This window comes from Anoplopoma fimbria, chromosome 16, assembly GCF_027596085.1.
Source record: "Anoplopoma fimbria isolate UVic2021 breed Golden Eagle Sablefish chromosome 16, Afim_UVic_2022, whole genome shotgun sequence".
Taxonomy (NCBI): domain Eukaryota; kingdom Metazoa; phylum Chordata; class Actinopteri; order Perciformes; family Anoplopomatidae; genus Anoplopoma; species Anoplopoma fimbria.
Genome location: NC_072464.1, coordinates 9,450,719 through 9,475,679, shown reverse-complemented (window position 1 = coordinate 9,475,679; position 24,961 = coordinate 9,450,719). Strand labels below are relative to the sequence as shown.

Genomic DNA, 24,961 nt, shown 5'->3' with positions numbered 1-24,961 from the left:
AATCACTGCTCATCTCACAATGGAGCATCATGCCAAGACATCCAACTTCCACTAGCTATTCATTGCTTTAACCTTGTGTATTGGAGACTGTAATGTGATGCTGAGCATGTGTGCAGCCAGTAACAACCTTCATGGCTAATTACCAGCTGCTTTCTAATTCTGTCTAATTTATCTGAGCTTAGCTGCCCCCAGTTTTAAAGAACTGAAGATGCCCAGTTTGTCTAAGCCGTTTCTATGGGGACAGCAGATGTTCACTTTGTTGTTTTGTTCTTTCAGATTTATCATTGACAAACGTGTGAGCACTCAGATCAACACATAAGGGAAACCAACCAACATCTCAAAGAACTGACGTGACAGACGGAGTTTTGATTTTGAGTCTGCTCGACATCGTTCCACTCTTCAGCCCTTTTATTCTAAACATCCATCCTCAGCACCGCCGTGAACCCACCATGTCTGGGAAGGAGCGCAGCCCCCGCCATCGGCCGTGGTCGGTCTACCGGGCCAACACGTTTGATCTGTCAGCTGAGATGATGGGGCTGGCTCTCTCGGGTAACTAAGTAACTGCTTCCATGGTAACCTGTCTACCTCATTGGTGATGAAATAACCGGGCGTTAAAAAGAGCTCCACCTCCTCCTTTCTCTCTTTCCTACAGGCAACAGTCAGGATCCAGACGAACCTGTGCTGGAGTTTAGTGTGGGTAAGTAGAAGGAGAAGAGTATAAATTGTGGTGCGGTGACACTAATTCCAAAGTATAAAGTCAATTCACACACACAGTTATATCATCTGACTGATCATCAACAAGTTTTCTTTCGTTTGGAAAAAACACTGAATGTGGATCAGACTCTGTTCTTCCTAGAGCTTACACCTTATATTGACAGAGTCCGCTTCATTTACACCAGTAGGCCTAATGAGTCCAAGGTAGTTGAGCGTTACCAAATCTCATGACCAAATCTCTTATTTTGAGTCAAACCCACATGCACCTGCTGTGGAAAAAACTGAATAGTGCATTACATTTGTATCAAGCCCCAGATGAAAATAGTCCCCAACAAATGCACTTTTTACTTCTGTTTGAGTAATGTTTGATAAAAAACTACAGTTTACATGTCACTGAGGGTTTCAAAAAGGAATTGAAAGGCCAACTAATGCGTTGTTGGTTTTGTCTTTTCCTAGGATTTGTTGACGATAAGAAAATAAAGAATATTACTTAATCCCTGTTCTTTATGATACATTCCTTTTTATGAGATTTTCAAAGTTAGGTACTATCTGGTAAACAAAGTCATAATATATCAATGTTTACCACTGCCACACAATTAGGCAAAAACATAATTTGATGCTGTTTTGGATGTTCTTGACACATGATCATTGACTGGCTCAAAAGGCAACAACAATATTTGTGTTGAACGACTTGTTAAATTTATCCCTTGTTCATCCTGAAAGCATTACTGTAAACAAGTGCTGCTTGACACCAATTTAAAAATACTGTATTACATTCCTCCCATGGCCAAGGATTAGTGACCATCCCACCCATAAATCCCACCGTCTGTAATCTCTCCCTGTGTTTATATGTTGCTGCAGCCTGCAGCGAGCTGGTCACTCCCTCTCTGGACCGTAAGCCAACCAGCTTTGTTGCCATCAGCTGCACCACTCCGCCTCAGGCCTTCTGGACCAAGCACGCTCAAACCGAAATCATAGAGGTACACCACTGTTCGCTTTCCATTGCTTCCTGCCTGCTGATGGAGACTTCAAAACCAGTTAATCTCTCTCTCTATCCCTCTCTCTCTGTCCTCAGGGCACCAGTAACCCTATCTTCCTGAGCAGCGTGGCGTTCTTCCAGGACGCTCTGATCACTCAGCAGACTCAGGTCAAGCTTTCTGTCTATGATGTGAAGGACCGCACACAGGGCACGGTAAGCCCCAACACGAGAATCATTTCTCACAATACCTCTTGACCCCACTGTTTTCAAATTTCCTGTTTGGAAGTGAATAAAGTTCTTATCTACTAAATCCTTAATAGTCTAAACTTATATGTGTGAAATCCTCTAAATCCTTTGGGTGTGTGTGTGTGTGTGTGGTGTGTGTGTGTGTGTGTGTGTGTGTGTGTGTGTGTGTGTTTATGTGACAGATGTACATGCTTGGTTCAGCCATGTTTTCCGTGAAGGAGCTGCTGCAGGACAAACACCACAGACTACACCTGACTCTCAGGTAACGGGTTGACACAACACACTGTGCCCTTTTCCTCTATGGATGACTAAAGGATTTTTAGGGTTCAGGGATGTTTAATTGAGTCAATGTTACTGTGGGTCAGGTCGGCGGAGAACAACCGCGTGGGGAACATCACCGTCATTGCCTGGCAGATAGAGGAGAAGCGCGAGCAGAGAGCTCCTGTTGCAAGATTACAGAGAGGAGACACTGTCAATGGAAGGGTGAGTGATCGGAAAACGTGAGTAAGGACAGAAATACTACTGTTTGCAACCTTTTTTGTTGCGAAAGTATGGAAGCTGAAATGTCTGGTTGATTGATTGATTTGCAAAGTACTAAACATTCCATAGTTTCAGCTTCTCAGTTGCGAGAATTTTCTCCTTTAGTCTTATGTGATGAAACAATGGCTATCTTTAGGTTTCTGTCTCTTGGTTGTACAAAACAAACAATTGAGCGACATCACCTAAAACTGACAACTGTGATGGGCATTTTACCTTTTTCTGACTTTTTTTAGGCCAAATTAAGAAGAAATCAAGAAGATAATGGGCTTATTAATTGATGATAAATATAATAGTTGCAAACCTAGAAAATCTATTTAACCTCACATTGTTTTGCCTGTCTTAAGTATCACCACCCCTCAGCCTATTTCTGGTTGTATAATTTTAATAACAGGTCACGAACTGATGAAAGAAAGACCAGCAAAGTTTTTTCTTTCGACAAACATTAAAAACATTATTTTTTTTGTCTGTGCGTGTGTCAGATGGTTCTCCCTGTTGATGAAAGCCTGACTGAATCCATGGGCATTAAATCCAAGTCTTCATCCCTGTGTAAAGACCCATTGCTAAAGGCTGGTGAGTGTGTGTCTATTTGAACTAGATATCAACCTCCTGTAAGTGAGAGTTTAGTTACAGTTTGGATTGTTAGCCATGTGATGGTGACACACAGCTATGGTGGTGTGTTTCTGTCTGCTTCAGTGTTTGGGGGCGTCATGTCTCGAACGTACCGGCTCCCCACCACCGACGGCAACCACCTTCGGATCCTGGAGCAGATGGCGGAGAGTGCGCTCTCCCTGCATATTCCCCGACAGTTTGTCAAGCTGCTGCTGGAGGAAGACGCCGTCAGGTAAAGTCTGAAAATGTATATTATTGATCAGAGGCTTTAACATCTTTGCAGAGGAGCAGCAGGGTGTTGTTGTGCAGTTACCTTTCAAAGCAAAGCAATGTTAATGTCCAACTCTCTGTGTCTTGGTTGTTTTTACTTTGATTGTCTTTGTCTCGGCCATCAGTCTCACCTTTTACAGTCTTTGGTCTTTTTATTTCTTCCTTTTCCTTTAATTAAGATCTTGCGCACTGCTCTGTACTGGTCTTGACAAGTGCATTTCATTTTCCAGTTTTCCATCAAGTGTCTTGTAAAAAACACATATTTGTGGTGTAGTTTAAGTTGTTTGATTTGTGAAAAGAGAAATAGTTATTTCAAAATGATGCAAGAACATTTTATTTCCAATATAATAATATTTTGGAATTGAAAATATAACTCCATTCGGAGACTTAACTTTAAAAGAAAGAAAGAAAGAAAGAAAGAAAGAAAGAAAGAAAGAAAGAAAGAAAGAAAGAAAGAAAGAAAGAAAGAAATCTACATAATTTGTGTAGCAGAATGTTTTTTTTAACAAGTTCTTATCAGATTTATATTTCACACAATGTATGTGTGCAAAAAAGCTTTTTCATGTCTCCTTGGTAGACCTTGGACTGAAATGAATGTGTCCTTTGTGTGATATGAACTGTATATTCATTATTATCGTATTGTTATCATCATACGGTCGAAGAAACATTATCATTATGACTCCCACTGCTGCCATTCTAACTAATGTTGCTTTTAATATCGCTGATATTAAATGCATGTGTGTGTTGTGCAGGGTGTGTGAGCTGGAGGAACTGGGCGAGCTGTCTCCATGTTGGGAGAACCTCAGGAGGCAGATCATCACTCAGTATCAGACCATCATCCTCACCTACCAGGAGACTATAAGTGATCTGCACGAATATAAAGGTTAGAAACATAAGCTATTCATTACACCATTTTAAAGGGGGTACTGCACCAATTCAATGTAAAAAAAATACATGTCGAAGTCAATCAGTCACAGGGAGTACTACACATTTATAACAGAAAGCAAGGTTTACATACTGCAAGCTTTGAGTTTGAATGTGTGGGCAGTTATCATTAAGGAAAGGTCTAACTAAAAGATACTTTTAAAAGAACATTTGGTGCCATCTACAATTATGCACATCTAATTATACACAAATTAATACATAGTAAGGAATAAAATATTCAATTTCTGTGAAGAATTCACTGATATGCTTAACACTGGCCCTTTAAGTGTCATTATGGAAAGTGTAGAATCCAGTGATTTTGGAGCTTGACCCCTAATAGGGACTAAACTTGGGTCTTTTCCACATCAACTTTGACCATTGATCTTTTTTTATATGTCTCTCAGATGCAGAAATTAAACTAAATTGTTGAGTTCCACTTTAAGTAAAAATATATAAATGTTGCAAAATTGCACACGATAACCAATGCAATATCTTATATATTTATATTTTCATATTTCTAATTTCATGTAAAATATATTTTTTTCTTACTTTCTCATCCCTCTCAGGTCCTTCTTTTAAGTCTAGTACCTTGAAAGCTGAGAGGAAGTTGGAGTTTATTCCTACTAATCTGCACATCCAGAGGATGAGAGTACAGGGAGAGTCTGGCTATGGTAGGTATTTATACTGCATACATATGTGTGGCCAAGGTTTTAATAATATTGTTTAGTCAGTATCTTATTGCATCCTCTATATTGCTGTCCTCTGATCAGACTGGACGTACGATGTTGTGACTATTGGTGCACCTGCAGCACATCATCAAGGCTTTAAAGGATGCGGCCTACGAAAACTGCTGCATAAGCTTGAAGAAGCCAGGAAACAGTGAGTAGAGAAAAACTGAAAATATGTGAGCATCATAGTGGTGTTTGATTTTATGAGTGGTTAATTCATCTTTTTGTATGTGTTTTGCCTCACTCAATCAGCACTTATGAGGAGGAAAGGTCAGTTGACGAGTAGTGTACTGTAAGAGTCTTGTGTGTTTTTGTCATTGCTGTATCTTCAATACTTATTTGGTGTATCTGTCTTTGTCTTTCACACCTGCTTCAACACACACCCAAAGCTCTGCTGGTTCTGGCTCTAAAGCAATGGCATACCAGCCCCAGGATGTTGTAAAAGCGAAGGAGCTAATTGGTCAAATAAACACTCTGAAGACACAAGTGTGTTACTACACTGAACGTCTGTCACGAGCCGCCAAGGAACGCTCAGCCAACGCTCTGGAGAGAACCCTGGCCATCCTTACAGAGAAGGTAGGAGAGCGCTCAGAGGAACTGGAGCGTGTTAATCAAGTGCTGAGTTTTAGTTTTTTTCCTGTTTGATCTTACTCTTTCACTCTCCCTCTGCTTCTGGCTTCTCTGACTTTTTTTCTTTAAATTACATTTTTGCAGTCTTAAAACTGATAGAATACTGTACAACAGATATAGCATGTGACACAGTATCTCAGTCTTGCAAACAAAATGTGACATTTTCACCAACCCACCTCTGAGTTACATAATCTCTGACGCATTTAATTTGATTTAATTTAATTTAATTTAATTTAATTTGATTTGATTTAATTTAATTTAATTTAATTTAATTTAATTTAATTTAATTTAATTTTTGACCTCATTGACTCGATTTTGAATTATTTCTGTTGCTGTGAACTTTATTGAGCAGTGAAATATATTGTTATACTTTTTTTTTAAATCTAAGATGAAAAGATTTCAAAAATCACTAACTTCTAACAGAAAATAAACCTTTTGTTAATCATAAAAAAATTCTGCATTTTCTCCCTAATTTTTAATGCCATGGTAATTGAACTTTAAAGAGCATTTATGCCCCTAGTAAATTTAATACTACACAGTATATCATTTCACCACTCTGACCAGCCTCTCTGTGTCCTCTCCTGCTCCTCTTGCAGACTCGTCAGCTGGTGACCGTGTGTGACTCCAAGATGCTGTCCTCAGCGATCCTCGCCCTGGCATCCGCCCGCCCAGAGCCCACTCTGCAAAGCACCCCGTCCCCGTCCTCCTCCTCCCTTTCACCCCACTCTCGTTCCCCGTCGCGCTCCCCCTCCCGCCACCCAACCTCCCCATCTCGTGCTGCCACCTCGCCTTCTCGCCATGGAGTTCCCCCGGAGGGCAGCGAAGGGAGTAAAAACAAGCGCTGCTCCTTGCAGGCAGATTTGCATGAGGTCGAGTGGGTAAGACAAAATCCATTTTCCACTTTCCCTTTTTGATGTGTGTTCATGTGGGGTTTTTAATGTTCATTCGTATTGTGTTTGTGTGCAGGATAAGGTTTGGCTAAATGTTGATAAGAGCCTGGAGTGTGTGATCCAGAGGGTGGACAGGCTGCTGCAGCGAGACAAACTCCAGAGCGACAGTAGCTCGGAGGACGTCTTCCTGCTCGCCAGCGAGGAAACGGGTAACACTAAGAAAGGTATATACACACACACACACACACACACACACACACACACACACACACACACACACACACACACACACACACACACACACACACACAGAGACACACATTGCTGTAGGTGATCTCATGAGGTATCCATAGTAACCAGGAACAGCCATCCCCATCACCATCCTCATCATCTTTCTCTCATCAGACTCCTGCATGCCTTCTGTAGGTTAATTCTCGTAGTCATGCTAACTGCTTTAGTGTCGCTGGATGTTTGAAATCTGAAATAATGTTTTTTATACACAAGTGGAATTGTGTCCTTATCTAAACAAACTTTCTCCCACTCGTAGATATCACCCCAGAGGTAGAAAAAACTTCCCCAGGTGAGAGCATTATTTCCTCTACAACTCATTCTCCATTTAACCTAAAAAGTCACTATATTGTGAAAAAAGTTTTCCTGCCATCTGATTATTGTTTAAAATGTTAATGTACGACTTAATATCGTGTGTTAGTTGTGTGCCAAATAGAACTGTTCACAATATAGTACTAAAATTTAAGAAAAGGAATAAATGTATTTAAATATTGTGTAATCAATTTGAACTAATTAAAAAAGGTTGCAAAATGTCATAACAATAAATGTGCATGTTTTAATATTGTAAATTGAAGATTTTTGCAGAATTTACTGAGTTCAGTGTCTGCCCCTCCCTGTGTGTATACGTGTGTGTTTTAAGTGAAGTGTGCCGTGTCTGCAGGTGAGTGGAGCGACGCTCTGTATCCTCTCCTCACCACGCTGACGGATTGTGCTTCTCTGATGAGCGACAAAGCCAAGAAGGCCATGGTGTTTCTGCTGATGCAGGACAGCGCCCCCACCATCGCCATGAGCCTCACCCTGCAGTACCGCCGCGACGTTGTCTTCTGTCAGACGGTCCGTCAACATGTGTCTTCACCCTTCTAGCTCTTCTGTCTTTATACATACCTAGTTTTGGAGAATTGCTTTAAAAAAAACATGACCTTATTGATTTGAGTTGTGTTCTTGCAGCTGACGGCGCTGATCTGCGGCTTCATTATCAAGCTGAGGAACTCTCTCTGTGACTCAGGCTTCCTCAGGCAGCTACACACCATCGGCCTACTGGTGCAGTATGAGGGCCTGCTCAGCACTTATGGTAAGCTTAACCAGAGCAAATGGGTCCTTAGCCCATGGCCCTAACTTCTCACCACGTTTCACTGAAATCTGTTCAGCAGATTTTGTGATATCAAGCAAACATATAGGACCAAATCATAACATTCTTGGCTGAGGTAATGATGTCAGGGACTTTTCTGTGATGACTCCTTGTGTCTTAAAGGTGAGGAGCTGGCCATGTTGGAGGATATGAGCGTCGGAGTGATGGACCTGAGAAATGTCACATTTAAAGTTACACAGGCAACTTCAGGCTTTGCCCCGGACATGCTGCCGGTGATCACAGGAAACAGGAACGGCTTCAACGTCAGGGTTCCCATGTCCGGGGCGATGTTCGACACGCTGCCACGAGAGATCCAGAACGGGATGCTGCTGCGGGTGCAGCCCGTGCTGTTCAATGTGGGAATCAACGAACAGCAGACAATGGCTGAGAAGTGAGTCCCTGAGATCAGAGGACAGAAAAGATTGAGGGGCTTGAAGACAAAAAGAAAATATATAAGAGAAAGGGCACCAAAAGGAAAAATGGCAATTTGGGCTGGATAGGTACATTTTAAGACATTGTAGGAAGTTTTATAGTTTTTAAATGAAATATTTCAAATGTCATCAAAAACACACCTATCATTTTACTTATTTATCTTAATGCCATTACCAAATCAAAAAGGTGATTGGTTATTATATACAAAATTATTCTTTAGACGTCAGGTAACCAGGCTGTTGAATGCATTTGGCATGGTTCATTTATTCAATAGCTTTTATCTAGGTTAACGAGGTCTAACGTATGAGGGGGGGAAAAATGGTTTGTCATGTTGATACTTTTCTACCCCAAAAATACATTTAAAAAAACCAAATATAGAAAAAAAAAAATGTAAAGGTTTGAATTAGGAAAAGGAACAATGTTGTTATTTATTATAAAGAAAATAATTTCACAGTGTAAACAAAAAAATAGTATTGCATTTATGACCTGTTTAGTCATGAAGTTTTATTATTGTGAAATGGTTATGTTTCCCTTTTTATTCACCGGATGCCCCTCAATGTGATTGACATGGAGAACATTAGGAATTTAAGGGAATACAAAGTACAAAAAGAGGTTTGAATGTGGATTAAAAAAGAAGAGATGAATGAAGTGATTAGAACAAGGCTGCTTGTTGGAAGAGAAAGAAGCTGTGTTGAGAATATTACATTAAAAAGCATCAGTTCACTGGATAACACATTAGGTTAAACAGTAGAGTGATGAAATATTTTGCATTACGTATTAGGAGAGCACAAGTGTGATAGTCATGAAAGATTTCAACTCTTAATATTTCGAATGTGTGTACAGGTTTGGAGACACGTCACTACAAGAGGTGATCAACAAGGAGAGCATGACTCGCCTCAGCTCCTACTACGACCAATTTAAAGAGGTCCTGCCAGAAGACTGTGAGTTTACATACAAACATGAAAGACAATTCTATCTGAAGGAAAAAGGCTTATTTCCTTCTTCTCAATATTTAACCCCTCCTCCTCTGTTCTCTCCTCAGGCCTGCCTCGCTCCCGCAGTACCACCAGTGTGCCCGATCTGCTTAAACAGCTGAGCCAGAATGTGAACGCCAAGAGAAGCAAGAACGTGGAGATTTTGTGGCAAGCATCCGAGGTAGACTTGCCTCTCATGTCTTCTGTATGCTTATTTAAAAGCTCTGTGTTCCTCCTCTGATCTATTTCTTCTAACCCTAAAGGCGTGTCGCCGCCTGAACGGAGTGCGTTTCACCAGCTGTAAGAGCGCCAAGGACCGCACAGCCATGTCCCTGACCCTGGAGCAGTGTCAGATCCTGCAGACGGAGCATGCCCTCGCCCCACAGGTCTTCTACCAGGCCTTGGACTGTATGCGCAGGTCAGCCGATGATGATAAAAGTCATAAATCTCAAGGATTTTATTTCCCATGCATAAAAAAGTCATTAGAAAAATAAATAATGCATAGCTTTTTTTTCTCCACAGTGAGGGCTGCAGGAGAGAGAACACCATGAAGAATGTGGGATGTCGTAAATACGCCTTTAACTCTCTCCAGCTCAAGGCCTTCCCAAAGCAGTATCGCCCTCCAGAGGGCACGTACGGGAAAGTTGAGACCTAAGGGGACTCTTCTAACTGGAGGAAAACCAAAAGACTGAGGGAGAATATGATGATAGCACCACACAAACAAAAATACCAAACACAAACTGGAACAACAGCCCTTCGTTTTGTGCTTAGTCACTGTTAAGATGATTAATGTCCAAGTGCCCGTGCTACTGTAGATTGTTTTTTAGCGGTTTCCCCTTTTTCTCAAGTAGTGCTAGACTCACACACTTTTCACAGACACTTCATGGCCAGAAAAAGATGGCTCTCTGTGTTACATTGTAGCAGTGTGCAGACAACGCTGTTGGCTGCTGTACCAGTCGTAGCATCAGGAAGCATTCAGCTGACTCACTTGAACTTGTGTTGCTAGAAATAAGATGTGCAAATGGTTCAGCCTTTAGAAAGATGATGTTTGGGCACATGTTTGTACTTGTTCTCACTGCTTTTAATTGGTCTGATCAGTTTGTCACTTAAAGGATAAGGCTACAGATATTCTACATTTTTCAACACTCATGCAAGACCAAAACTTTTGATCCTACTGACAAGAACTGGCTGACACAGCTTATGTCCTGAGTGCCATAAAGGTCATTCCTGCTTATGTAACATATGTTGTAAACAACAGTGCCCTGCTGTTTTAGGAAATTACTGACTTTTAACAAAAAACAAATAAACTTTATTTGTTTCTGTTTTCTGTTTGTGTTTCAGGGTAAATAAGTTGTAGGAAACACAATTGCATTGTTCTTTTGGTCTTTAAATTGCATATATTGACAAAAATAAAGAATAATACCAGCCTTATCCTTTAAAGCTACACTAGGTAAATTGTTTATAAAAGATTCATTTCCAGCCAAAAACACAAAGTTAAGCTGCATTGAAAGCCCATGGATCTTATCTTATTTCTTCAAGACAAGAAGTGACAAATTTAAGATAATGGTAACAGGAGCAAGCCAGCACGTGATTGTCTTAGTGATGAAAAATGTCAAAAGATTTCTTGCAAATGTCTCTTGCAAATATGTTTTTAAAAACATGACTGTATATCTTTATGCCACTTTGAGCTGCCTACATATGAAGTTGCCTAGCGTGGCTTTGATTAGACCATCAGGTTTGTTGCTTTTGAACATAATTCTCTGGACCTAAAGTCAAAGCACTCATATAGTCCGTTTCTCTCCCACTGTCTTTCCTTCTCTTCTTTCTTCAATCACATTAATATTCAACGCTGTGTCACTCACTACAACAAACACAGCTCTTCTTTAGAAACTACATATCTCACACCACTCTCTGGAGTTTGTATTACAATGATGTCTCATCTAATGTGATATCTGAGGTTCTTCTGGTGCTACACTGGAAGCATCAGTGAGGAACTGGTTCACACATTGTTGGCTTTAACAGTGGTGCATCTCATTATTCTATATACATTTCTACAGATATTAAAGACATAACAGTGTGTGTTCTTAGTTTTACCGCACTCAGTTGAATTATGCAGAACTTTATGATTGACATTGGATAAAAACTTTAAAAAGCGTATTAATTTAACCTGCATGAAGAAAAAAAACTACTGCTTTATACTATTGCAATGTATACTGTTGCGATTAAGAGTACCCATGAACACTTGATAGATGTTTATAGACTGAAGTGAAATAATGCATATTGCGTTTTTCTACCAACCATCAACAACACCTCATCTGTTGTTGTCTGTCAGTTTACCAGCTCCGGGCTCCAATGTACTTAATTGTATAAAACTTACATAGACAGTGAATTTTATTTTGCTTACAGTTATTTATGTTGATATGGCTGTTGTTGCCAAACGCTGGTTTAGTTTTCTCCATTGTTGTTGAGGCAGTAAGAACCTTGCCCTGATCAGTTGTACATGCACACAGGTTGGACATGCGAGTTGTGGAGAGGCGTGCACCATCACAGAGATATGAAATGAAACTGAATAATGAATAAAGGCTCCTCAATGCCAAAGAAGTGTGTCTATAAATTAAATGAGACATTATGGTTTATGAATTGAGCAGCTAATATTTCATCCTCTCAAGTGTCAAAGAAAAGCATCTTCATAAAGTACCTCCAAAGTGAGAGTTTATTCCATTAGTATTTTTTTATTTTCTTTTTCTCTCAAAATGAGCTCCTGATCATCTCGGATAACTGCAAATTTTTTTTAGGAATATGCACAATACCGGGACCCTGAAACTGAAGCACATAAATGCAATTTAGCCATCATTATTTGATTGATTACAAATACATATATATATATATACACACACATATATATATATATATATATATATATATATATATACACATATATACATATATATATATACACACATATATATATATATACATATATATACTTTGCTGTGACACTCATATTTAACTCACATGCTGTCCATTTCTTCTGATCCTCCTTGAGATGGTTCTACTCCTTCATTGGAGTCCAGCTGTGTTTAATTAAACTGATTGGACTTGATTAGGAAAGGCACACACCTGTCTATATAAGACCTTACAGCTCACAGTGCATGTCAGAACAAATGAGAATCATGAGGTCGAAGGAACTGCCCAAGGAGCTCAGAGACAGAATTGTGGCAAGGCACAGATCTGGCCAAGGTTACAAAAGAATTTCTGCAGCACTCAAGGTTCCTAAGAGCACAGTGGCCTCCATAATCCTTAAATGGAAGACGTATGGGATGACCAGAACTCTTCCTAGACCTGGCCGTCCAGCCAAACTGAGCAATCGTGGGAGAAGAGCCTTGGTGAGAGAGGTAAAGAAGAACCCAAAGATCACTGTGGCTGAGCTCCAGAGATGCAGTAGGGAGATGGGAGAAAGTTCCACAAAGTCAACTATCACTGCAGCCCTCCACCAGTCGGGGCTTTATGGCAGAGTGGCCCGACGGAAGCCTCTCCTCAGTGCAAGACATATGAAAGCCCGCATAGAGTTTGCCAAAAAACACATGGAGGACTCCCAAACTATGAGAAATAAGATTCTCTGGTCTGATGAGACCAAGATTGAACTTTTTGGCGTTAATTCTAAGCGGTATGTGTGGGGAGAAAACCAGGCACTGCTCATCACCTGCCCAATACAATCCCAACAGTGAAACATGGTGGTGGCAGCATCATGCTATGGGGGTGTTTTTCAGCTGCAGGGACAGGACGACTGGTTGCAATTGAAGGAAAGATGAATGCGGCCAAGTACAGAGATATCCTGGAAGAAAACCTCCTCCAGAGTGCTCAGGACCTCAGACTGGGCCGAAGGTTCACCTTCCAACAAGACAATGACCCGAAGCACACAGCTAAAATAACAAAGGAGTGGCTTGGGAACAAGTCTGTGACCATTCTTGACTGGCCCAGCCAGAGCCCTGACCTAAACCCAATTGAGCATCTCTGGAGAGACCTGAAAATGGCTGTTCACCATCCAACCTGACAGAACTGGAGAGGATCTGCAAGGAAGAATGGCAGAGGATCCCCAAATCCAGGTGTGAGAAACGTGTTGCATCATTCCCAAGAAGACTCATGGCTGTACTAGCTCAAAAGGGTGCTTCTACTCAATACTGAGCAAAGGGTCTGAATACTTATGACCATGTGATATTTCAGTTTTTCTTTTTTAATAAATTTGCAAAAAGTTCTACATTTCTGTTTTTCAAGATGGGTTGCTGAGTGTACATTAATGCGAAAAAAAATTAACTTTTTCGATTTTAGCAAATGGCTGCAATGAAACAAAGAGTGAACAATTTAAAGGGGTCTGAATACTTTCCGTACCCACTGTATATATATGTATGTGTGTGTGTGTTCCAAAACATAAGACAAACGCATTTCGCCGGTACAAATCGGTCCTGCGCTTATTAATATTAGTACAGTGATTATTACTTTGTCATTATTAATATTAGTACAGTGATCATGTGTGCAGATATAAAATCAAAAGTCTCTCCAGCTGTTAGAGCAGACTGACAGCTGACCATCAGCTGCCGTCATCAGAAACAGACGTCGCTTCACGTGACGCTTCAGAGGAAAGGACGTCTCATGTCTCTTAAAACACATTTCCTCGTTTCCTCTCTCCTCGCCTGGAAAGGACGCAAGTGAGGGAATCGAGGAGGCAATTTAAGAGACTTGGGATGTGCCCCAAGGCTGTTTCTCAATAAGTGAACTTCTCTGTACTTGTGTCCTCCTGAACCTGTGAGACGTCATCTAGCGGCCCGGAAATGTTCTTGCTCCGCCCATTATATCGGGGACGCATCGGAGGAGACTTGTGTGGACTTTGGACAGCCAAGTATCCCAGAATGCATTTCGCACCAACTGCGGAAGAGAGAATGGCGGGGATGACTCACAAACGTAAGTTATAATTAAGCGAGAATGTAGTTAAGACTTAAGATATGCGGTCAATTTATCAAGATAGAGCCTGTTTGGAAATAGCGCCGACGTTTGTCAGAGAGGAGACCGGGCGGTGGTGCTCATGTACCCCGCTGACAATCTCGGCAAGGCCTTTCCAAATGTGCCGCTGGCTCCGGTGTCTCTGTGGTTAAACATGAGCTATAACTCGTTGTGGGGGCTGCAGGTTTTAGAGGCTGCTCTCCACCGACTGCATGGCTGCGATCATCAAAGCTGCAAGCAGCGATGATCGGTGCCGGCGGGACGCGGGTTCAACAGGCGGTGAAATGCCTGAGACAGTCGGACACCGCGGGTACATCCCAAGTCTCTTAAATTGCCTCCTCGATTCCCTCACCTGCGTCTTAGTCCCGCCCAGGCGAGGAGAGAGGAAACGAGGAAATGTGTTTTAAGAGACACGAGACGTCCTTTCCTCTGAAGCGTCACGTGAAGCGACGTCTGTTTCTGATGACTGCGGCCGCTGATCACATGATCACTGTACTAATACTAATAATGAAACAAAGTAATCATCACTGTACTAATATTAATAAAGACACAAAGTAATCATCACTGTACTAATAATAATAAAGACACAAAGTAATCATACTGTACTAATAATAATAAAGACACAAAGTAATCTAATAATAATAATAAAGACACAAAGTAATCATCACTGTACTAATAATAATAAAGACACAAAGTAATCATCACTGTACTAATAATAATAATGAAACAAAGTAATCATCACTGTACTAATAATAATAATGAAACACAGTAATAATCACTGTACTAATGTTAATAAAGACACAAAGTAATCATCACTGTACTAATATTAATAAAGACACAAAGTAATCATCACTGTACTAATATTAATAAATACACAAAGTAATCATCACTGTACTAATAATAATAATGAAACAAAGTAATAATCACTGTACTAATATTAATAAATACACAAAGTAATCATCACTGTACTAATATTAATAAAGACACAAAGTAATCATCACTGTACTAATATTAATAAAGACACAAAGTAATCATTACTGTACTAATATTAATAAATACACAAAGTAATCATCACTGTACTAATATTAATAAAGACACAAAGTAATCATCACTGTACTAATAATAATAATGAAACAAAGTAATAATCACTGTACTAATATTAATAAATACACAAAGTAATCATCACTGTACTACTAATAATAATGAAACACAGTAATAATCACTGTACTAATATTAATAAATACACAAAGTAATCATCACTGTACTAATAATATAATAAGTAATCAACTGTACTAATATTAATAAAGACACAAAGTAATCATCACTGTACTAATATTAATAAAGACACAAAGTAATCATCACTGTACTAATATTAATAAAGACACAAAGTAATCATCACTGTACTAATAATAATAATGAAACAAAGTAATAATCACTGTACTAATATTAATAATGAAACACAGTAATCATCACTGTACTAATATTAATAATGAAACACAGTAATCATCACTGTACTAATATTAATAATGAAACACAGTAATCATCACTGTACTAATATTAATGACACAAAGTAATCATCACTGTAGTAATATTAATAATGACACAAAGTAATCTTCTTTATCACACTCAGCTACAAGTAGGTGTGAGTTAAACAACCAGCAGAGCTCAACACAACTATCTATAACCTTGATCTAGGGTAAATGTTATGTCCAGCTTACTAGGTTACTAGAGGAGTAAAACACAGTAAGTCAGGGCAGCAGTGTTTTTGTTCTTATTGGACTAAAGTCTTTGCTCCATCAGGGTCCATGATGACAAAGAAGCTGCTGGTGGACGTAGACTGTGGGGTGGACGATGCTCAGGCCATCATGTTGGCGCTGGCCGCCTCCAACGTGGAGCTCCTGGGCGTCACCTGTGTGCAGGGAAACACCACAGTGGAGAACGTGTGTAAAAACACACTGCGAGTCCTGCAAGCCTGCAGTAAACTAGAGGTGGGTGCAGTAGGTTACTGTTGTTTTCCTTACAGTGTAGATATTTGAGGACCGTGACATGATTTACTGGTGAGTATTGTCTTTTTTTTTTTTTTTTTTTTTTTTAAATTGACCATCATCTGTGTGTGTTTGCCCAAGAGTGTGGGAGGACATTACTGGCATCATGTGTGCTGGTAATAAAACTGCCCAACAATGAGTTGTTGTTTGTCAAGCCTCATGACATGGAGCAGGAACTGGACAAGAGTACACAACCAGTTTGAGCTCAGTTAGCTTGAGAAGAAAGTGTAGAGTAGATGTCAATATAAGACGACTGCGTTTTAATAACAAAATAAATGTTGGGGAAATGGGAAATGTACTCTGGTTTTGGTTATGTGCTCTGAAAAAGGAAATGAAACATAACATGCGACATACTACATTTTTATGATTATATAAGTATAATCACTGTATATAGTTTACGGTATTACACAAAAAGCGCTTTATCTCTCAATGTATTAATGCATTAATCACAAGACAGTCATCAATCCCATCATACCAATGCCTAAACAATATAGATATAACACTTTCTTCATGTTGTTCCCCATCTCTCTTCTGTCAACTACTGTATCTATTTAAGGTATTAAATGTTTCAGAGAAGTTCTTTAGAAAAAGCAGAACGTGATTTAGTCCAGATTTGTTGACCATCAAGTGTATTTGTGATCACTCTATTTGTAGGAAAAACAAGCATAGCATACTAGATATACTAAACACAAAATGTACCATACAATTATAGTGTGGGTCTTTAAAAATGTAGGAAATTCATATTTTTACTTGTGTATATCATTTTCATTATACAATTGTCACATATAAATATAAAAAGTATTGTGACTTCGTTCATCTTCTGAAAATTCAATTAATCAACTCTTAATTGATAAATTACATCATCCAACTATCTGTTTTTGACTTATTCAGTAAAGGTAAAGTAACATCACTTAACATAATTCAACAATGTTGGAAATGTAATGTTGTGTGCCAGATTCCAGTGTTTAAAGGTGCAGCTAAGCCGATCCTTGGGGACTGCATTGATGCGGGACACTTCCACGGGCTGGACGGGCTGGGAGACGCTCCTGACCCCAACGCTCCCGGTATAGACCTGGTTCAGAAGGAGGGCGCTGTGTCAGCCATGATCAGGATTGTCAATGAGAACCCAGGGCAGGTGAGAGGTGTTAGTCAGCTCTATGTTTGTGTGCGTGCGTGCGTGTGTCCCTTTCAGGTGTTCATGTCTACGTTTATTCCCCAGGTATCTCTGGTTGCCATAGCACCTCTCACCAACCTGGCTCTGGCTGTGAAGATGGATCCGTCTCTACCGAGCAAACTCAAAGGGCTCTACATCATGGGAGGCAACACTGAATGTCAGTAAAATCATGAACTTGAACCAAAATATGAAGGTTACACAATATTAGAGGGTTAGACTAAATAATGTACTTTAAGGAAGAGGACCATTTTTCCATTTCTTTCACCTCTAATCGGCACAGACATGACTGTTAGTCGTCTCTTATTTCATGTCTGTTGTGTTGTGTAGCAACTTCCCAAATGGGAGTGATTTCTGCTTTATAAAGATAAGATTATTCAAAAAAGGAGAATTTTTTTTTTAGCTGCAGCCTTAAGTGTGACTCCAGTGTCTGTAGTTTTAATCTAACAACTTCAGAATTTCAATCCTTGTCCGTCAAGTGTTCTCATTATTCAGTCCACACCCTGTTATGGTGGAGTTCATTATGTAATTAGTGGTTTTCTGTGGCTTGCTCTTTCAGCTCGAGGAAACACTACAGTGTGTGGGGAGTTCAATTTCGCTGCTGATCCAGAAGCTGCATACATTGTACTGAACGAATACCAGTGTCCCACCTACTTGGCCTGCTGGGAGTTCACCTGCTACAGCAAGCTATCCTGGGTAAGGCTTTTCACACATTGTAACATATTTATTCCCACGACTAATTACAGCACATAACCTTTTAAATATTATAGTGCATCAATGTATTCATCAGAGAAACTATCCTGCTCTTTGTTTACATTTTTTCCTGTTGTTGACAGGAGTTTTGTGATGCCTGGTTGGCGCAGGACACCGATAAAGCTCGCTTCATGGCACGGATCTTCCAGCACAGCATCGAGGCGTCAAAAAGCGAGCGCCTCGAGAAAGAGTTTGTCAGCGGCACAGGTTTTGTTTCCTGCGACTCGTATGCCATGGCCGCCGCCATGGATGATTCATTCATCACGGAAAACGACCATTATCCAGTGACTGTAGAGCTGACGGGCAAACACACCAGAGGCATGATGGTCATGGACACTGTGGGCTTCCTGAAGAAGGCTCACAAAGCTCATATCATGAAGAAAGTGGATATGGAGAAGTTTGAGCAGATGATGATGGCTGCTTTAAAATAACAGCTCTGAACACACTAGGGCTGTAATCAACCAAAGAAATTCTTGGTCGGTTACGGAAGATGGATGTAAATATGGTCAAATAACTATGAACTGCAACTTTGCCATGTTTATAGCATGGAAAGACCGGGGCTTATTCCGAATTTAGTATGATGTAATGTTCATGCTATGGTACACCTCAATTGTTTGACACAATCATAAAAACTGTTTTTTATACTATAAATCATGTGTCTCAGTCAGATGTGTTTTTTTTAATAACAGCACTTCACTAAAATTGTAATAAACTCTTTACATTTTATTCATTGTTTCTCATAGCACAACACACACACACACACTCGTTCATCCAAAGAAAAAGCTGACGGCTCCAGGGTTTTCAGCACTACATGTTGCTGCTGAATTGGTCATCATTTGGTGTGCATTGTTCCTTAAACATTTGGCAGTCCTTCGCTAACCACTTTCTTGAAACGTGCTTCAGATGAGCTCGTGAAGCTGCACTGACCTGTGAGCAGTGCTGATGAGTGATTTAAATAATTAGATGTATTAACACTTGCTCATCCAGTATTCACTCGACCGCATGGCTGAATCAGACGGTTCCTCAATATCCTTTTCTTCCTCTGAATCTCGACCTTGTGTCCAGCTGTCAAAAGAGGACAGACATCGGTGAGTGTGCACCACAGATAAACGCAGGAGTCAAGTTATCTTTGTGCAAGACAGAATTTAGTGTAAACAGTATCAGGCATTTGCTTTCAATTTAATTTCTGTTTCGTTGTGCTTCCGGTCGCCGTGGGAAAACACAGCATACAAACACATCTGGAAAGAGGAAGATGAAACATTCGCTGTACTCTATTCTTCCACCTACCACCGGTTCCTTGTTTCACACAATGTTATTACAGCTGACTTACCATTGACCTTTTGCACTCAAAGAAGGATGTCTGCAGGGCTTTGCAGTGGCCTTCCTTCAAACACTCACTGGGCATCTTCCCCTCCTGAAAAATGAAGAAACCAGTCACAATACAATGGGCACTTCCCATGAGCAAAATGTGCATTCTCTCCCACAAATATCATTAAAACCTGATATCTAAATCAGATTTATTTCTGTTAAGGTTTAACACTGAACAGCATTTAAATCTAAGTTTTAAATGTATCTGATGGTGTGAGATGTTAAGACAGTGACACAGCAGTAACTTAGCTTAGTGTCACTTTAATGATCTTTAGTTGTGTAAAGGTGACACCGTATTGCACAGCGTCTCACATCAAGCCGATGAGCGTAACAGTTAACATTGTATCTAGTATGTATTAGTTACAGCGGTGACTGGTTGGGGTTACGGTTCAGTTTAGGGGGCTTAAAGGTGACTGTTTCTGTGAGCAGAGGACGGTGACTTACCTTTAGCACACAGTCGTGCTGGAGGAGACACGCCTTGAAGTCCTCTCTGATGCCGGCGCAGGCCCTGCTGTCTTCCTCTTTGTCCTCGTAGTATTTCGGCATTGTGCAGAATCCACTTTAACACAAATATTCACTTATTTATGGATTCACAAGTGGATAAAAGTAACATCAATGTTATGAAAGCTCTCGGCCGCCATGTTTGTGAAACTGCATGATGGGAAAACGGAAGAACACTGGCGCAGAGAAATGCATGCTGGGAAGGTTTGTAGTTTTGCTTTTTCTCCGTGCAGGTTTTTGTTTACGTAAACAACATTATCTAATTGTGAAAAGTAAAACAAAAAAACTATGTTAAATGGATCTTTTGGTCATGTTTGCAATAGATTTACTTTGCTTTCCACCCGTTACAGTACAGCTGTGCCTGAATCAAACCTGGTGATGCAAAATGAGTAATGCATGAGTAATGCAAGAAGAACAAAATCACAACACAGAAAATGGCTATGGCTTCCAAGAACTTTTATCATTTATTTCAAAGATGCCCATGAAAAATTATGTCAAAAACATCAAAGGCAGACATACACATGTACATGATGAAGGCACATGAACTGATGGGTGTTTAGGGTTGTCGATCAAGGGAAGAGTTCCTTTCTTTTTTTTGTCCCCAGTCCAGTTTCCACTAATACAGTAGGGGGGGAATCAGAGGGAGATTCATGACTGTTCATGCTGTTATCATGCATTCAGTTCCTGTCTGTATGTGGATACAGGACAAGAGGGAGAAGCCAATCCTCTTAGCAGTACATAAAGTGTCTTTCCCCTTTAAAAACATGTTCCACCATTTAGGTGGCTTGCTCTCAACCTCTCACCATTTAAAAAAATAACTTGATGAAGAGGCGGCGATCAAGATTTCAGGTTTAAATCAGTTTTCTTGAGTACAGCTCTAGCACGGATGGTTTGATAAGGGGGTGGAGGGGCCTGCTCTGACTAAAGAACATTTTTTATAAACTACTAAAAATGTATCATGCACGAGAACATGATTAGCAAAAAATGTCTTATTTGTATATCTATTCCACCAAAAGGCACTTCACTACCCCCTTTAATAAACAACTAAGATGTAAAATCAGTAAAGTTTCATTTAAATTGCTTCCACTCAAAACATTGGCCACACACACGAACACAAAACGTGTCAAGTGAATTTCAATAACCTATTAGATGAGGCAGGAGAGAGAGAGAGTAATGAGAAAGAAAGACAGATAATTCTCATTGCTTATTTAAATATTTGCAATCAGTGAAAATACTACATTACCACAGCCTTATCATACAACAAAAGCTGCACTCTGCAATAATCAGTAGTCATAGTATTTTGTCCAATGACAAAACAGAAACTCGATTAGACAAAAGATTGTTATGTAGATCTGAAGGAGTCAGTGAAATGAGCATCTTCTATGGGATGTCAAATTTAAGTACAATGGTGAAGCATGTGGTGATAAAAAAACCCCCAAAAAAACAGTGAAAAAGCAGTGCAAATCATGCTGTTTCAGACGGTAATCTGGTACAAAACCCTCCCTCTCTTTTTATCACTTTCACTTGGCGTAGCACAGAAATATTGTTCTAAACTTCCAATCACTAATTGGACACGGTGTTATTTTAAAATTATTAGTATGTCCAGCAATCAAAGTGTAGGCAAGAGCGAGAGATTGGAATAATGTTGCTGAGACAATTTCAAGGGACCTGGATATAAGGCACATTTTTTCCAATTTTGACCCACAACTTCTTCAACAAACTCTATTCACCACTCTCCTACCATTCAGACTTTAAGAAGAAAAAATGAATCGTTTTAGTTGTAAAGTATAGCTTCAAGTGAAAAGAAACTGGTACAGAGTGAACCAAGCTACTTGCACCAGCAGACAAAATAAACTTGGCAAGTAGCTGCAGTATTTAAAAGAAAATGTACAATAGTGATTTAGAAAAGAAAAATAAACAGTAGACAAATAAAACAGACTCTGAACTACCATAAACATCTCTTAATAGAATAAAAATATATTTTACCTCTTGTACAAATTAAAGATTTATTTCAAATAAATTAAGTCACCTTCATAGATCGTCAAAGCTGTAATAACTATCAATATAACAATATATTCTTTCAGGAGAATGACGCCAAGGCAATGTCTGATTGGTTTACTATAAATGGACACTGAGGTCATACACAGCCTGTCAGACAGGAGGTGAGATAGATATGGTGTCATGGTACTTCTCTTGACATATTGGGGTAGTTACCATGGAATCTGGCCTACAGTCTGGTCAAAGTTGTTACTGACTGGCTACAGGCAGGGTTTTGGAACAGTACGCTCATCCTGAGTTAATTTTTCAGGACAAGTGGAGTATTTGAGTGTGGCTGACAATACTCTGGGAGTGAGGGAAACATTGTTGTTTGGGCTGGTGTTGATCTAGATCTCTGTCACTTCTGTCGAGAACAGAGAGCAACTGGCCATTAGTGATGACGACATTCTCGATCAGCGTGGGCTTTTGCTGAGGCGCTAGTGACAGTGCAATGCCCCAGCTTGCCCGAAAGGTGGCAGCATTGAGTAACAGGAGGAGGATCTGGCAGGTGACTGGTTCTCCCCAGATGTGATGATTTGTCCTCATTCATCCAAGCGTTTTTCTGATTGTGCTCAAAGCTGCTGAACAACACAGTCACTTTGAGCGCCGGAGCTGGGAACAGATGTCTTGACACACTGCAAGGTTGTTCTTTACGACAGTAGTATTCACATTCTCACAAATGATTAAGAGCACGAGAGTGAGGGTCAGATGCAGAAAGAAATGGAGAAATCGACCGATGAGAAGCTAAACAAAGCACATTAGGAACAGCGGGGACAGAGAGGTGGCGTTCCTTAGACAAGCTCAGACGAGCAACTCTAGTGGGGTCTCATGACTTCACTGCTGGTTGCTAGGTGCCAGAGACCCTGCGTAAGCAATCTAGGAGATTTTGGTCCCCCAGGGGCCATGATTCATGTGCCCGCTCCAGAAAAGTCAGCCAGCTATCCGTTTTATATGTATCTGCAAGAGGAGAGCAGATCAGCAAATGTGTTACTGGATAAAAACCACGAGGCAGTATAAATCTGGAGAAAGTGTTTTTTTATCATTTGATTGGACAGGAGAAGAACAGGTGTGGTGGGGTGACTGGCTTACTTCACTGAGGATGGCCCACACTGCTGAGTCTTTGAGAACAGAGAGCCGAAGCGCTATGATGGGATTGAAAGAAGGATCTACAGCACCTTCGGCCACACCTTTTTCAAACTGACCTGTGTGTTTAAGCACAAACACCCAGCACATGTGAAGTATTATTGCCAATATTTAACAAGGGTGCATAACATGGCAACATTAACTGACTCGCTGGAAGATTTTTTTACTTTATTCAACCATTACATTTCAAAAAAGCTAAGAAACAAAAAAAAAAAAAAATCAAGAAAAAATTTCAAGAAAATGTCTGCATGAAGAGCAGAAAAACTCCAGATAACATTTGGAAAAAAAGGCAGTGATTGAAAAAATGTAACAAACTTTTTGTACATTGTCTATCAGTGTGTCTGTATGCGCTTGCGCACATATTGCACAAATCCACTTACCGATCCTGTAAAAGCGGTCTTCAGTTCGCTTGTACTTCTCTTTGGTCTGCAGTCCAGGTTCCTAACACATGAACACAGTGAAACATGGATAGTAGAATAAAACATGGGACAAACGACATTGTTAATGATTTGTCATTTGAGCTGCGGTTAAACAGATGCTAGCATCTGTGCCTGGACAGGGATTGTGAGTCACAATGTCAGAATGTATCGCCTCTGGTACAGCCAACGATTCTGTCACACTCGCATTCCTGTCAATAATCAATATGCTACGTCCCTAAGAGCAACCACTCAATGTAATTTAATCAAAACCGTTTGCACAGCACACCACAGAAGGGTGACATACTCTGCGTTTGTGTGCGCATGTGTGTGTGTGTATGTGTGTGGGTGTTTCCCTACCGAAACAGGCAGTATTTCCACTGTAGTATTCTCAATCTTGTCCCCCGGGTGCTCTTGATTACCACTGCGAAACAGGAACCTGCCAATCAAATCAAGATTTCATTTTAATATTCATTTATAGTATTTTTGCACTCGGCCGCCAAAGTAGCTGCCACACAGATCCACACAGCTCATCATTACATAGTGTGATAGAAACTCCGCGGTGGTGTTGCATGTAAATGAACGGTTAAGTGTTTGGTTATTGATCTGTGTGTATCTGCCCAGGGACTGCCAGTGGGAATTAGTTTATTAATATATCTGGCATAAATCATCTCTGCTCAATGTGAGATTATCGTTTTTATGCTTGGTCCTTGATTTATGAAGACTTATAATATTCAAGTCACTTGTGGGCAGTAGGTTAATCAGGCAAGTTATGTTTATGAAAGGAAAAATTGGGTTTGCAAAAGTGTGCACGGCCCTTTTGTCATCAGGGGTTAACTGTCAGTGGGATAATATTTTCAAAGCTTATGCTTCTTAGATCTCATATTCAGGTTATAGCTACAGGCTTTGAACATAAATTCCAGTATATCTTCTATTTTATCCGGTAGATTCAGTAGATTTCATTGAGAATGATTTGGTTTCACAAAGCACGCGCACAGTGTGGAATAAGAGCTTCACCTTTCGATTTGGGGTCAAGGTTGGAAAGATTCAAAAGAAAAGAAACAACTTTGAATCCCTTTATCTGAAACAATGTTGTTTTCAGATCGCTGGTGCACCGTATTTACTTGTGTTACTGTTTAAACAGCAGGGGAGTAGGCGACAGGGGAAGAATGCCAG

General features: G+C 40.1%; 4 protein-coding genes across 6 annotated transcripts in view; 2 read left to right on the top strand and 2 right to left on the bottom strand.

Annotated features, from left to right (window-relative positions):
- The first annotated feature begins 449 nt into the window (after positions 1–449).
- On the top strand, positions 450–10,063 carry inpp4aa (inositol polyphosphate-4-phosphatase type I Aa). Of its 3 annotated transcripts, none has more exons than XM_054615159.1 (23): positions 450–549; positions 653–697; positions 1,576–1,694; positions 1,790–1,906; positions 2,122–2,201; positions 2,305–2,422; positions 2,959–3,049; positions 3,173–3,320; positions 4,111–4,241; positions 4,849–4,953; positions 5,053–5,161; positions 5,400–5,586; positions 6,237–6,369; positions 6,466–6,518; positions 6,607–6,754; positions 7,078–7,110; positions 7,480–7,652; positions 7,767–7,890; positions 8,071–8,338; positions 9,223–9,320; positions 9,422–9,534; positions 9,617–9,771; positions 9,876–10,063. In XM_054615159.1, exons 1-23 carry the CDS (start codon positions 450–452, stop codon positions 10,006–10,008), a joined length of 2,781 nt encoding a protein of 926 aa, XP_054471134.1. In that variant the 3' UTR covers positions 10,009–10,063. The 3 variants fall into 3 exon arrangements, with proteins under 3 accessions (XP_054471134.1, XP_054471133.1, XP_054471135.1); XM_054615158.1 differs by adding an exon at positions 5,263–5,280 and having other exon boundaries at positions 6,237–6,518; XM_054615160.1 differs by lacking the exon at positions 7,078–7,110.
- Positions 10,064–14,044: 3,981 nt separating this feature from the next.
- Positions 14,045–18,971, top strand: si:dkey-4e7.3 (uncharacterized protein LOC402865 homolog). The gene is made up of 6 exons (XM_054615150.1): positions 14,045–14,312; positions 16,152–16,339; positions 17,352–17,531; positions 17,616–17,727; positions 18,127–18,263; positions 18,404–18,971. Exons 1-6 carry the CDS (start codon positions 14,183–14,185, stop codon positions 18,749–18,751), a joined length of 1,095 nt encoding a protein of 364 aa, XP_054471125.1. The 5' UTR covers positions 14,045–14,182; the 3' UTR covers positions 18,752–18,971.
- A 19-nt stretch (positions 18,972–18,990) lies between these two features.
- LOC129104457 (cytochrome c oxidase assembly factor 5) lies at positions 18,991–20,354 on the bottom strand. The gene is made up of 3 exons (XM_054615151.1): positions 20,133–20,354; positions 19,651–19,734; positions 18,991–19,385 (listed from the first exon to the last, which is right to left on the bottom strand). Exons 1-3 carry the CDS (start codon positions 20,232–20,234, stop codon positions 19,344–19,346), a joined length of 228 nt encoding a protein of 75 aa, XP_054471126.1. The 5' UTR covers positions 20,235–20,354; the 3' UTR covers positions 18,991–19,343.
- Positions 20,355–20,628: 274 nt separating this feature from the next.
- The window catches only part of mgat4a (alpha-1,3-mannosyl-glycoprotein 4-beta-N-acetylglucosaminyltransferase A), a 31,274-nt gene continuing 26,941 nt past the window's right edge, over positions 20,629–24,961 (bottom strand). Inside the window, exons 13-16 of the mRNA XM_054615454.1 lie at positions 24,146–24,224; positions 23,750–23,810; positions 23,316–23,428; positions 20,629–23,183 (exon numbers count right to left, since the gene is read on the bottom strand). Of these exons, the coding sequence (XP_054471429.1) occupies positions 23,157–23,183; positions 23,316–23,428; positions 23,750–23,810; positions 24,146–24,224 (280 nt within the window). The 3' untranslated portion in view covers positions 20,629–23,156. The remainder of the gene's footprint in view (positions 23,184–23,315; positions 23,429–23,749; positions 23,811–24,145; positions 24,225–24,961) is intronic.

Bases quoted from the DNA above. Each gene is read 5' to 3' on its own strand.
- inpp4aa (XM_054615158.1), top strand. From the start codon at position 450: ATGTCTGGGAAGGAGCGCAGCCCCCGCCATCGGCCGTGGTCGGTCTAC. The intron at 1,907-2,121 runs GTAAGCCCCAAC...TTTATGTGACAG, and splicing joins AGGACCGCACACAGGGCACG to ATGTACATGCTTGGTTCAGC. The intron at 6,519-6,606 runs GTAAGACAAAAT...GTTTGTGTGCAG, and splicing joins ATTTGCATGAGGTCGAGTGG to GATAAGGTTTGGCTAAATGT.
- si:dkey-4e7.3 (XM_054615150.1), top strand. From the start codon at position 14,183: ATGTTCTTGCTCCGCCCATTATATCGGGGACGCATCGGAGGAGACTTG. The intron at 17,532-17,615 runs GTGAGAGGTGTT...TTTATTCCCCAG, and splicing joins TCAATGAGAACCCAGGGCAG to GTATCTCTGGTTGCCATAGC. The intron at 17,728-18,126 runs GTCAGTAAAATC...TTGCTCTTTCAG, and splicing joins CATGGGAGGCAACACTGAAT to CTCGAGGAAACACTACAGTG.
- LOC129104457 (XM_054615151.1), bottom strand. From the start codon at position 20,234: ATGCCGAAATACTACGAGGACAAAGAGGAAGACAGCAGGGCCTGCGCC. The intron at 19,735-20,132 runs GTAAGTCACCGT...TTCATTTTTCAG, and splicing joins AGCACGACTGTGTGCTAAAG to GAGGGGAAGATGCCCAGTGA. The intron at 19,386-19,650 runs GTAAGTCAGCTG...CTCTTTTGACAG, and splicing joins TTGAGTGCAAAAGGTCAATG to CTGGACACAAGGTCGAGATT.